This window comes from Ostrinia nubilalis, chromosome 25 (genome assembly GCF_963855985.1).
Source record: "Ostrinia nubilalis chromosome 25, ilOstNubi1.1, whole genome shotgun sequence".
Classification (NCBI taxonomy): Eukaryota; Metazoa; Arthropoda; class Insecta; order Lepidoptera; family Crambidae; genus Ostrinia; species Ostrinia nubilalis.
The window spans coordinates 10,640,611-10,652,855 of record NC_087112.1 but is presented as its reverse complement, the minus strand read 5'-3'; the positions used below and the strand labels follow the sequence as shown (position 1 = coordinate 10,652,855).

The 12,245-nt window shown below is 48.7% G+C and overlaps 1 protein-coding gene across 1 annotated transcript in view; it reads left to right on the top strand.

The window, feature by feature from the left end:
• The window catches only part of LOC135084121 (uncharacterized), a 57,172-nt gene extending 46,445 nt beyond the window's left edge, over window positions 1-10,727 (top strand). The window contains exons 57-67 of the mRNA XM_063978866.1: window positions 353-539; window positions 1,577-1,673; window positions 2,282-2,444; window positions 2,880-3,057; window positions 3,367-3,527; window positions 3,694-3,871; window positions 4,154-4,381; window positions 5,797-5,867; window positions 6,214-6,331; window positions 7,483-7,602; window positions 8,723-10,727. Coding sequence (XP_063834936.1) covers window positions 353-539; window positions 1,577-1,673; window positions 2,282-2,444; window positions 2,880-3,057; window positions 3,367-3,527; window positions 3,694-3,871; window positions 4,154-4,381; window positions 5,797-5,867; window positions 6,214-6,331; window positions 7,483-7,602; window positions 8,723-8,862 — 1,641 coding nt within the window. The 3' untranslated portion in view covers window positions 8,863-10,727. The remainder of the gene's footprint in view (window positions 1-352; window positions 540-1,576; window positions 1,674-2,281; window positions 2,445-2,879; window positions 3,058-3,366; window positions 3,528-3,693; window positions 3,872-4,153; window positions 4,382-5,796; window positions 5,868-6,213; window positions 6,332-7,482; window positions 7,603-8,722) is intronic.
• Window positions 10,728-12,245: the final 1,518 nt, after the last annotated feature.

The following is a 12,245-nucleotide window of genomic DNA, read 5'->3' as shown; positions in this document are numbered from 1 at the left end:
TAAAAACACAGAATGTACTTTTTTAAGTTGCCTCAAGACACTGAGGGGTAAATAAGTAGTTAATATTATTCATGATAATTCATGCTAAATCATGTATTTCCTCCGCCATTTTCCGCAGTTTGGCACCTCACGTCACATCATTTTACCGAAGTCAGCCCTATAGTTTCGGCGCAGTGCCGATCACTGACGTTTGTCAAACAATTGGTGCTTGACTCTTGAGACAGGCTAAATTACACCATATTGTTAATGACATTGAGCATACATTTTTTTAAATACCTTCGCGAAGTAAAACTTCTGTACGTAGTACTTATTGTTATTCTGTGGTAATGCTAAAACTTTTGTTTTTCCCCAGGTCCGGTTAGAAGAACAGGCGCAGGTATGGGCTTGCGTTTGCGCCGCCCGCGGAGCGGAGACACGCCGCGCGCGCGTGGACGCCGGCCGCCGCAAGAGGGCGCAGCGCCCGCCCCGCCCCCACCACCAGCTCAAGAGGGGCAGGGCTGCGCACGCGCTCTCACCGGCTGCCTCGCACGTACCTCATCGTGAGTACTCACACGTACACTACCCGCGCCCGCAAGTCCCTTCAAAAGCAAAGCTTGCTCACGTGCTCTCACCTTCCGCCTCGTACGTGCTGCATCGTGAGTACCTACACTGTCTGACTTGCGTGACGTCACGCGCCCGCCCCGCCCCCACCACCAGCTCAAGAGGGGCAGGGCTGCGCACGCGCTCTCGCCGGCTGCCTCGCACGTACCTCACCGTGAGTGACGTCATATACTGACTAGCGATACTGGGCTTGACAAGACAACAAACGATCTCGTGACGTGATCAGCTGAAGAGAGGCAGGGCTGCGCACGCGCTCTCACCGGCTGCCTCGCACGCGCCTCATCGTGAGTACCCATGCTACATGAGATGTGTGACGTCACACGCTGCCACCAGTACCACACCAGCCGCGCCCGCAAGTCCCCACTACAAGCAAGGCAAGGCTTACGCACGCGCTCTCGTCTACGCAACCCTACCTCACTTGTAGATCCTCGTAACGTCCGACTGGCTTAAGGGAGGAAGGGAGGCGTTCGCATTCTTGTGTCATGCGATACAGGATTTGACAAGACCAGCGATCTCGTGACGTGTGACGTGGCGTTGATCAGCTGAGGCGAGGGAGAGCTGCGCACGCGCTCTCACCAGTTGCCTCGTACGCGCCGCACCGTAAATACTCATACTACATGAGCTGTGTGACGTCACACGCTCTCCTCAAACGAACAAGGCTAGTGACCTGAGGATACAGCGCCGCGTGCGCACTCTCGTGACGTATGAGACACGCCGCGCGCGCGTGGACGCCGGCCGCGACTGTGCGACGGGCGCCTGCAGTGAGTGTGCGAGCGCGACAGCAACATAATTACGCGCGAGCGATAAGGATGGGTAGCTTGGGAGCTTTGTGACGTCACGCGCTCTTCTCAAACGAACAAGGCTCTCGTAACGTTAATGAGACACGCCGCGTGCGCGTGGACGCCGGCCGCCGCAAGAGGGCGCAGCGTGAGTACCATACTACATGACCTGTGTGACGTCACGTGAACAAGACTAGTACAAGAGGGCGCAGCGCCCGCCCCGCCCCCACCACCAGCTCAAGAGGGGCAGGGCTGCGCACGCGCTCTCACCGGCTGCCTCACACGTGCCACACCGTGAGTGACGTCATAAACCGACTCTAGCGATACAGGGCTTGACAAGACCAGCGATCTCGTGACGTGTGCACGCGCTCTCGCCCGCCGCCTCGCACGCGCCGCACCGTGAGTACCCATACTATATGACCTGCGTGACGTCACGTGAACAAGACTAGTACAAGAGGGCGCAGCGCCCGCCCCGCCCCCACCACCAGCTCAAGAGGGGCAGGGCTGCGCACGCGCTCTCACCGGCTGCCTCACACGTGCCGCACCGTAAGTGACGTCATGAACTGACTCTAGCGATACAAGACTAGCGATCTCGTGACGTGTGCACGCGCTCTCGCCAGCCGCCTCGCACGCGCCGCACCGTGAGTACCCATACTACATGACCTGCGTGACGTCACGCGCCCACCCATCCCCACCGCTAGCTGAAACGAATAAGAGCCGCGCATACGCGTGAGTACCAACACTGCGCACGAGTGACGTCACACGCCCATCCCGCCCCCACTACCAGAGGAGTCGGGCTGCGCACGCGCTCTCACCAGCTCCCTCCCACGCGCCGCAACGTGAGTCTTCATACTACATGAGCTGTGTGACGTCACGCGCTCTCCTCGAACGAACAAGGCTAGTGACCTGAGGATACAGCGCCGCGTGCGCACTCTCGTGACGTATGAGACACGCCGCGCGCGCGTGGACGCCGGCCGCCGCAAGAGGCCGCAGCGCCCGCCCCGCCCCCACCACCAGCTCAAGAGGGGCAGGGCTGCGCACGCGCTCTCACCGGCCGCCTCGCACGTACCTCATCGTGAGTACTTAATCAAAGTGCGAAATGTTTTTGGCCAATAGCGAGTAGTTTAAAGTTACTAATGTTCCTGCATCGTTTAACTGCGCTATCTCACTACCTGACTACGTCACGCGTCCGCAAAACTGCGCACGCGCCGCACCGTAAGTACTTTTACTACATGAGCTGTGTGACGTCACGCGCTGCCACCAGTACCACACCAGCCGCGCCCGCAAGTCCCCACTACAAGCAAGGCAAGGCTTACGCACGCGCTCTCGTCTACGCAACCCTACCTCGCTTGTAGCGTGACGTCCGACTGGCTCAAGTGAGGCACGGCCGCACGCACTCTCGTGACGTAATGAGACACGCCGCGCGCGCGTGGACGCCGGCCGCCGTAAATACCCACGATACATGAGCTGTGTGACGTCACGCGCTCTCGAACGAACAAGGCTAGTGACCTGAGGATACAGCGCCGCGTGCGCACTCTCGTGACGTATGAGACACGCCGCGCGCGCGTGGACGCCGGCCGCCGCAAGAGGCCGCAGCGCCCGCCCCGCCCCCACCACCAGCTCAAGAGGGGCAGGGCTGCGCACGCGCTCTCACCGGCTGCCTCGCACGTACCTCATCGTGAGTACTTAATCAATTACTTGTAAACTAAAACTACTTGACCAAAATGCGAACGGTTTTTGACCAGTAGCGAGTAGTTTAAAGTTCCTGCATCGTGTAACTGTGCTATCTCACTACCTGACTACGTCACGCGTCCGCAAAGCTGCGCTCGCGCCGCACCGTAAGTACTTATACTACATGACCTGTGTGACGTCACGTGCCTTCTTAGATTAGTGCGAACAAGGCTTTAGTGCCCTCATGATACCGGCTCGAGCGATACAGCGCCGCGCACACATTCGTGATGTAAATGTGACGTAACCTGCGCTGCAGTACTTACGCTACATGAGCTGTGTGACGTCACGCGCTCTCCTCGAACGAACAAGGCTAGTGACCTGAGGATACAGCGCCGCGTGCGCACTCTCGTGACGTATGAGACACGCCGCGCGCGCGTGGACGCCGGCCGCCGTAAATACCCACGCTACATGAGCTGTGTGACGTCACGCGCTCTCGAACGAACAAGGCTAGTGACCTGAGGATACAGCGCCGCGTGCGCACTCTCGTGACGTATGAGACACGCCGCGCGCGCGTGGACGCCGGCCGCCGTAAATACCCACGCTACATGAGCTGTGTGACGTCACGCGCTCTCGAACGAACAAGGCTAGTGACCTGAGGATACAGCGCCGCGTGCGCACTCTCGTGACGTATGAGACACGCCGCGCGCGCGTGGACGCCGGCCGCCGCAAGAGGGCGCAGCGCCCGCCCCGCCCCCACCACCAGCTCAAGAGGGGCAGGGCTGCCCACGCGCTCTCGCCGGCCGCCTCGCACGTGCCGCACCGTGAGTACTTGATTACTTATACATTAAACACAGTTTTTGACCAGTAGCGAGTAGTTCAAAGTTACTGATGTTCCCACATCGTGTAACTGTGCTACCTTAGTACCTGAGCACCGTTACGTCACGCGTCCGCAAAGCTGCGCACGCGCCGCACAGTGAGTACTCATGCTACATGAGCTGTGTGACGTCACGCGCCCTCCTCAATTAGTGGGAACAACGCTTTAGTGACTCATACAGAGCCGCGCACACACTTGTGATGTAAATGTGACGTAACCTGCGCTGCAGTACTTACGCTACATGAGCTGTGTGACGTCACGCGCTCTCGAACGAACAAGGCTAGTGACCTGAGGATACAGCGCCGCGTGTTCACTCTCGTGACGTATGAGACACGGCGCGCGCGCGTGGACGCCGGCCGCCGCAAGAGGGCGCAGCGCCCGCCCCGCCCCCACCACCAGCTCAAGAGGGGCAGGGCTGCGCACGCGCTCTCACCGGCTGCCTCGCACGTACCTCATCGTGAGTACTTACTGTGTGACGTCACGCGCTCTCCTCGAACGAACAAGACTAGTGCAAGAGGCCGCAGCGCCCGCCCCGCCCCCACCACCAGCTCAAGAGGGGGAGAGCTGCGCACGCGCTCTCACCGGCTGCCTCGCACGTACCTCATCGTGAGTACTTACTGTGTGACGTCACGCGCCCGCCCCGCCCCCACCACCAGCTCAAGAGGGGCAGGGCTGCGCACGCGCTCTCACCGGCTGCCTCGCACGTACCTCATCGTGAGTACTTACTGTGTGACGTCACGCGCCCGCCCCGCCCCCACCACCAGCTCAAGAGGGGCAGGGCTGCGCACGCGCTCTCACCGGCTGCCTCGCACGTACCTCATCGTGAGTACTTACTGTGTGACGTCACGCGCTCTCCTCGAACGAACAAGACTAGTGCAAGAGGCCGCAGCGCCCGCCCCGCCCCCACCACCAGCTCAAGAGGGGGAGAGCTGCGCACGCGCTCTCACCGGCTGCCTCGCACGTACCTCATCGTGAGTACTTACTGTGTGACGTCACGCGCCCGCCCCGCCCCCACCACCAGCTCAAGAGGGGCAGGGCTGCGCACGCGCTCTCACCGGCTGCCTCGCACGTACCTCATCGTGAGTACTTACTGTGTGACGTCACGCGCCCGCCCCGCCCCCACCACCAGCTCAAGAGGGGCAGGGCTGCGCACGCGCTCTCACCGGCTGCCTCGCACGTACCTCATCGTGAGTACTTACTGTGTGACGTCCAACAACAACCCTACCTCGCTTGTAGATCCTCATAACGTTGGACTGGCTTAAGGGACGAAGGGCGGCGCACGCATTCTTGTGTCATGTGACTCTTCTGAGAGCTGCGCACGCGCTCTCGCCCGCAGCATCCCATGCGCCGCACCATAAGTACCACACTACACTACAAGCAAGACAAGGCTTACACACGGGCTCTTCTGTACGCAACCCTGCCTTCCTTGTAGATCAAAGGAGAAAGGGCCGCGCACACACTCATGATGTAAATGACAAGACGCGTCCCCACCACCAGCTGAAGCGAGGCAGGGCTGCGCACGTGCTCTCCTTACGTAAATGTGACGTAACATGGCCGAAAAAAGCGCGCCAGATGTCACGTCATACACCAGTTCAGGAGGGGGAGAGCTGACACCACATCGTAAGTACTATTATATTGCCTGAACTGCGTGACGTCACGCGCACGCCCCGCCCCCACCACCAGGTCCACACTACCCGCTCATTGAGTTCAACATTACGGAATTCGCAAGAGCACAAGCGCACGCAATGTGCGAACTGAAATTGTATATTACGACTATTTGTTCTTTGATACTTCTTCTTCTTTATATTATATACTATTCTCGTTCTATGAACGTCTACGATCCCGTTTATTAAAATGCGAATATTGTTTCAGCTACGACGGCACCAAAAACGACGTTAAAACGAGGCTCGGCCACGACGACGAATTATCTCAACAGAAAACAAGTAAGTAATCGTTTTAAGTTACGTAATACAAGTTAGTGTTCTAAAGTTATAATTATTTAAATAGACAGAATTTATTGAATGACAAAGATGACAAAATGTTTCTTGCCACTTTTTGAATTAAAAAAAAAAGTATTTATTCGATGCAAGTACACAACAAAACAACAACTAAAACTTTTTCTCTCAGTGCCATTCACCTTCAATTTTTATTCTCCCAAAGTGATGGTAGTACAAGCTGGATTTAGAATGTATCCTCAAAGTTTGTTATATCAAATATTCCCCATTGGATGTTCACCCATTGAAGTGTCTTTTTTACATGCCTTTTATTTGACATAACGTTTTTCCTTAGGGCATGTCGTCGGGCTCGGGCCTGATGATGCGCAAGCACTATATGGCGCGCCAAGAGCGCCGCAAGCGAGGATTAGCAGCTTCCACCCGCGGAAAGCACCCACGTCAAGCCAGACTCGGTATGTGCTCACACTATATTACTATACTCTGGCAACTATTATCATGATTTCAACCTATGATAAACGCGTCTGTGTTCCTGAAACTATAAAGTCACAAGTCACGAGTGACTAGGCAGCATCAGGTCAAGCTTCATCATCATCATCATTTCAGCCACAGGACGTCCACTGCTGAACATAGGCTTGCCCCAATGATTTCCAGATTGGTCGGTTGGTAGTGGCTTGCATCAAGCATCTTTCTGCAACCTTTATGACTAGCATTTGCACCCCTCAAGAGAGATTGTTATCAGGAGCCAACCCATACCACATAAAGAAGTAGCTTCCCCAAGGAACGTCATAGAGTACGATTTCCCGTTTTTTAACCGACTTCATCAAAAGGAGGAGGATCTCAATTCGGTTGGTATAATTCATCAAAGACTACATTACATTACTACGTTACATTCAATCATGTATTATCTTTGTTAGCACCTAGATTGCAACAAGGTAGAAAAGCACTCCGTCTCAAAACGTCTGGAAAAAACTCGTGTATCTTTGTTTGTTTTCTTTCTTAACACCATAAGTCTGTCGTGAGAGACAAGCTAGCAATGTAATGGTTCAGGTCAGCCTCTTTTTGAAGGTGTCCTTGCAAGTGTGTCTTCGTTTGTTCCCTTTCTTAACCTCTTAACACCATGAGGTTTGTTTTCGACACGAAAAGAAGAATATTTATTTTTATTTATTTATTTATTTATACTTCAGCACACAAAGTAACAAATGCACTGTGGCGGACTTAATGCCGGATGGCATTCTCTGCCAGTCAACCACGGGTCATGCAGAAAGAGTAAGGCGGTGCAAAAAAATTACATTTTTGATAATAAACCTACTTACATAAGATTACATAAAATAAATAACATAATACAAATAAATATAATAGACATACACATAAATACATAAACATAATAATATTATAGATGTACATATCACTCATGTCTGAGATAGCGAGAAAATGGAGAAAAAAAGGTCATTCCTTGAAATGTTTGCGCAGAGCCCTTTTGAAAGTAAATTTGGAAGAAGGTTTGCGTAATTTGGCCGGAAGGCCGTTCCAGAGCCGTACAGCGGAGACTAAGAAAGAGTTGGACATGAAGCTGGTTATGTTCTAATGTTTCATCTACCCTCAGGCCAGCCACGCGGCGGTTCTCGCGCGGGCGCGGCGGCGCCGCGGCGTCGCAGCAGCAGCTCGTCGTCCTCCGCCGACGACGATGAAGACTGCGCCGCCGCCGACTGCTTGCGTCCTACCGGTAAGTCCCATTCCATTTATGTCCACTTGATCAAAAATCAAAAAACAGAACGGGCAGCAGCGCTCTCTGACAAACATAAATCTTTTAAACTGCGATCTCCAACCAGCCTGCCAAGCGTGGGATTATGGCAAAACCCTCTACTATAGTGGAGGAGGCTCATAGTCTAGCAGTGGACTGTAAAGGGCTGTCGATGATGATCAAAAATCAAAAAAATCAAAAATATTTATTCAGTTTAGACCACAAGTGGCACTTATGAACGTCAATAGAAAATAATAAAAAAAGAAAAGGTAGCCCTTATGGGGCACTTTACATGTCTCCTTATCTTTTGGGCCCTACCAGCGCTTCGAGACAAGCATATGGCAAGTGCTGAGAAGAAACGCCAGAACAAACTCAGTCACCACTTATTATACAGATCGCAGTATGACAACATTTTTGTATATTATTTTCTTAACAAAAGGCCATGCTCTTTAAGCTGCCACGAGGGCAAGGCCCGGTTTTCACTGAAGTGGAGAGAATCTGATACGAGAAGTTGAATAAACAATCCGATTTAGTTATTTCCACATCACCTTTCTGCTCATCTTCGGTTCGGAAATCTATCTAATATCAGCCCATATGTTGTCCCGAAGTGGTGGTAGGGCATGCTATATTTGGGATGTGTATAAGTGCCCTGGAAAGGGCCTATGTACTGATTAAACAATTTCATTTCAATGAGGGTTTTCGCGATTGAAAAATCCGCCAGATGGCAATACGTAGACGCGAGTTCCAAATGCTGCGTGATTGGTGGATTTTGACATATCTGTCAATGTCATGTCAAAAATAACCAATCATGCAGCATTTGGACCTCGCGTCTACGTATTGCCATCTGGCGGATTTTTCAATCGCGAAAACCCTCATTCAATACTAATAAAGGTCACTTCCGCTATAAAACAATTACATAAATCTTGCTTTGTTTAGAACAAGATGGTGTCTTATTAAGTGCCCCTTAAAGTAACGGTTCTGAAACGTCATGTAAGAAAAAACAGTAGTTGATAGTTGCGCCCTCCTGTCAGTGTCATGTTTGAGACACTGTAGTGTTGTCCAGCATATTTATATCGCCACTTATAAATGATCCGCATTCCAGGCAAAGAAGTAGACTGGGTGCAGTGCGACGGCGGCTGTGACCAGTGGTTCCACATGCACTGCGTCGGACTCAGTCGCGGCGCGCTGCGGGAAGACGACGACTACGTCTGCGGCTCCTGCGCGGCCCGCCCGCGACACTGAGTTGCGTTGCGGTGCGATGCGGCGCGTGCGCAAGTGGGTTAGACTAGACTGGACTGTTGCGGATGCTGTGGCGATGGTTGATTGTTGGTTGGGATGTCGCAACTGTTGATAGTGTAAAAAGTGGTAATTTTATTGATAACTTGCGATGATATTTTGAAAATTATAAATAACTAGAAAAATTCGAACTGCCTAAGGCGGGAATTGAACGCACGACCTTCCAATAGTTTGAAATGCGACTCTTAACGCTAAAAATTAAATAACTATTGCGATAATATTGATAGTAGACCAGTAGGCCTAAGATTCGCGCCGCGATAAGCGGTTATCACGCCATTTTATCGATTTTGCCCATACATTTTGACGTCGATAAAAGTTATCACGGCGCGCATCTTAGGCCTACTGCAGGGCTACTACGAAACGCCGTCTACGTAGTTTCGGGTCTATCTGTCACTGTCGCTCATGCTGGCATCTCGCTTTGCGCAAGAAGGATGACAACATTCGAAACTTTGGATAACGTTTTCGGAGTATCCCCGCAGCTCCCCTCTACAACAACTAAGTAATATTTATAACAGATTCAATTCTGCGATGGTTCTGCCGTTATTCCCTCGAGTAAGACGGAGTTAAAGATCCTCTGAAGGACCTTCAGTTGTTTGAAAGCCATCCTAATCTCGTATAGGCTGATGTCCGGGATATCTTCGGTATAATGTCAATTTTTCTATCACTTCTGGGTGTATCTTATGTGGGAGGGAATAAGTTACGTTTAGAAAAAGGATATGATGTGATTTTGGAATTATGCACAAATCATTGAGTTACTCTGTCTAGTGAGGCACTAAGAGAAATAATATCGATAACTTAACGATTTTCATACTTAAATGCTATCAATACTGCTAGTTATTATGTGTATTACCACATTTTGCACTATCGATACTTCATTCGATATTCTGACAATAGTTAATCGATTGTAAACTATCGAGCAGCATCTTTATCCGTTGTCTTTATTACACGCAGCGATACCGTTGTGAAATATCACGGCTACTGACAATTTAATGAATTGTATTATCGACGGTGAAGTGCCAATACCTTCTAACCGATAATATATTTAAAATATTTTTAAGTATATTATTTTGGTATGGACTCTGCGTGATACTAAATTATCGATTTAAAAGAGTATTTACTCTAACACATTGTGTACTAGCTTTGTAAAGAAAAAATGGGAGTATAACATTTTTGCTTAGTACAGAAAAAAGTTCATTAATTTAGATTACAAGAAGGGCTCTTCTACACCCAAGTTAATGGGCCAAATGTTATTCTACCATTTTTTCAATAAACCCAATCAAAGTCGAAACTTTTTAAGTTCTTGTTGCGCATATCACATGACAGCATCACCACAGGATATATCGTAAGAACGATGATAAAATAACAGAGTATTTCAAATAAAAACTGACTGAAGTGTGAAGTGAATCGTGATAATCACTGTTCATCGTTAAGAGTAACTTGGCCAAGGATGCGCGCCGCGATAAGTTTTTATCGCGCCATTTTATCGATTTTACGTGATAGGCCCATACGTTTACCGTCTAATCGATAAGATTTTGTCACGGCGCGCATCCTAGCCTGGCTGCAATGTATAATCGTCTCATTTATAAGTAATATTTTGATCAATATTGTTGAGTTGTTCGTTCGTCCATTTTCTTTCTATAGGGAACCACTGATGGAAATGATTCAAGTATGTAACAATGTATGTACAATTGTATACTTAGATAAATAATTTTGTATCGGACTTAATGAGTTTGTCTTCTAAGACGTGGGGTGTGATTTTGATATTGTAAAGTACTGTAAGAATGCAAATAAAATTTCTGATATAGTGAAAATGTTTTAATCAAATTTTAGATAAATGAAATCTAATCTTTTCGTCACAAATACGGTCTTTCTAAATTAACAAATTAACATATTTGCGATTTGTGTGTTGAATTTGTTGTTTGTTTTTTGAAAGTTATTCAGAAATGTTATTTAATTAAACATTAAATAAAATAGATAAATCACAACGGGGATAACGTAAGGTCTAAAAAGCTTGATTTAGCTTTTTTCAGGCTATGAATTTAGGGGCAAGTAGACACACTAAAATCAATGTGATACGCCTTCACTCATAACTAATAACTTGATGTTAGGTCTTTGTCCTTAATCCAATATCAGCCAACAAACACTATTAATATGGCTAGCTTAATTTCATAGACAATGCTGATACGGTCGAGGTTTCTGTGCCAATGAAATAAATTATAGATAATTTGCCTTTGGATGGTGACAAACTACAGGAGACCTAACATTTAGTTTTTGTTGAAATACAAGAATATGTCACTAAATATTGCTGTGAAGCTTACAAGGAATTTCGAAATTAACCTTTAAAACGTTTGGCAATGACAAATAAGTTTGGCATTTTCTATTTGACAGCTCGAAATATTGTTGTTCCTTTCACGCGTAAAGTACAAAAAGGATAGCAATATTAGAGAGAATACTCGGAATTACAAAAAGAAAATATGGCAACTCAGGCGCGACTTTTCGGATACATCGAGCGAACTACGATTTCTTGATCAGCTGATGCGGTATTTCGTTGCTAATTAAGTAGTTAATTGGTTTCAATCGGGTATCGTTTATTGCAGTTGTTATAGATTTTATCACGTTATAAGTGTTGTTTGATCAGTGTTTACATTTAGGGGAACGAGTCATCATTTTGTACAAAACAGTAGTAGAAAATGCAATATTTTATTTACATTTTGTTATGTGCAAAGTGACAGACTTACCTGCGCGTGCGTAGTTCATAAATGGGATTAAAGTGACGTCATGTATAATTACATCTCGCTTGCACACTATAACGAGTGAGCGAGAGAAAACATCCCTTTTTGATCTGCGTAGATTGCAAATATTTTTCAATAGTTAATATCGCCAATCGGCGTTGAAATTACGTGTTACATTGATGTAGTAGTGCCCCTATCCATCAGTTTTGACACTAACCTAGATCTGAATCGATATTACAGATCTGTCAGTCATTTGCTTGTGGCATATAGCGTGCTCTTTTATACTGTATTCTTAATAATTTAAATCCTGCTTGAAGAACTGAGCGCATACTCATCTCACGTGTTATGAGATAAAACTTAAGCTGGCGACTGACTTGAGCATTCCATTTTAACGTAAAGCCGGGTTCAGACGGGTGTAATGTGTAATGTAATCCACCGTGTAATGTTACACGAATTCTACGTGTGGACGGCACTACGAGCATTACATGTAAAGTGCTGCCCATACTATTACATTACATTACACGATACATTCCATTACGCGTTAAACTCGTCTGTACCCTGCCTAACGTTAACCAAGTGCATGAGTTAGTTATTTTT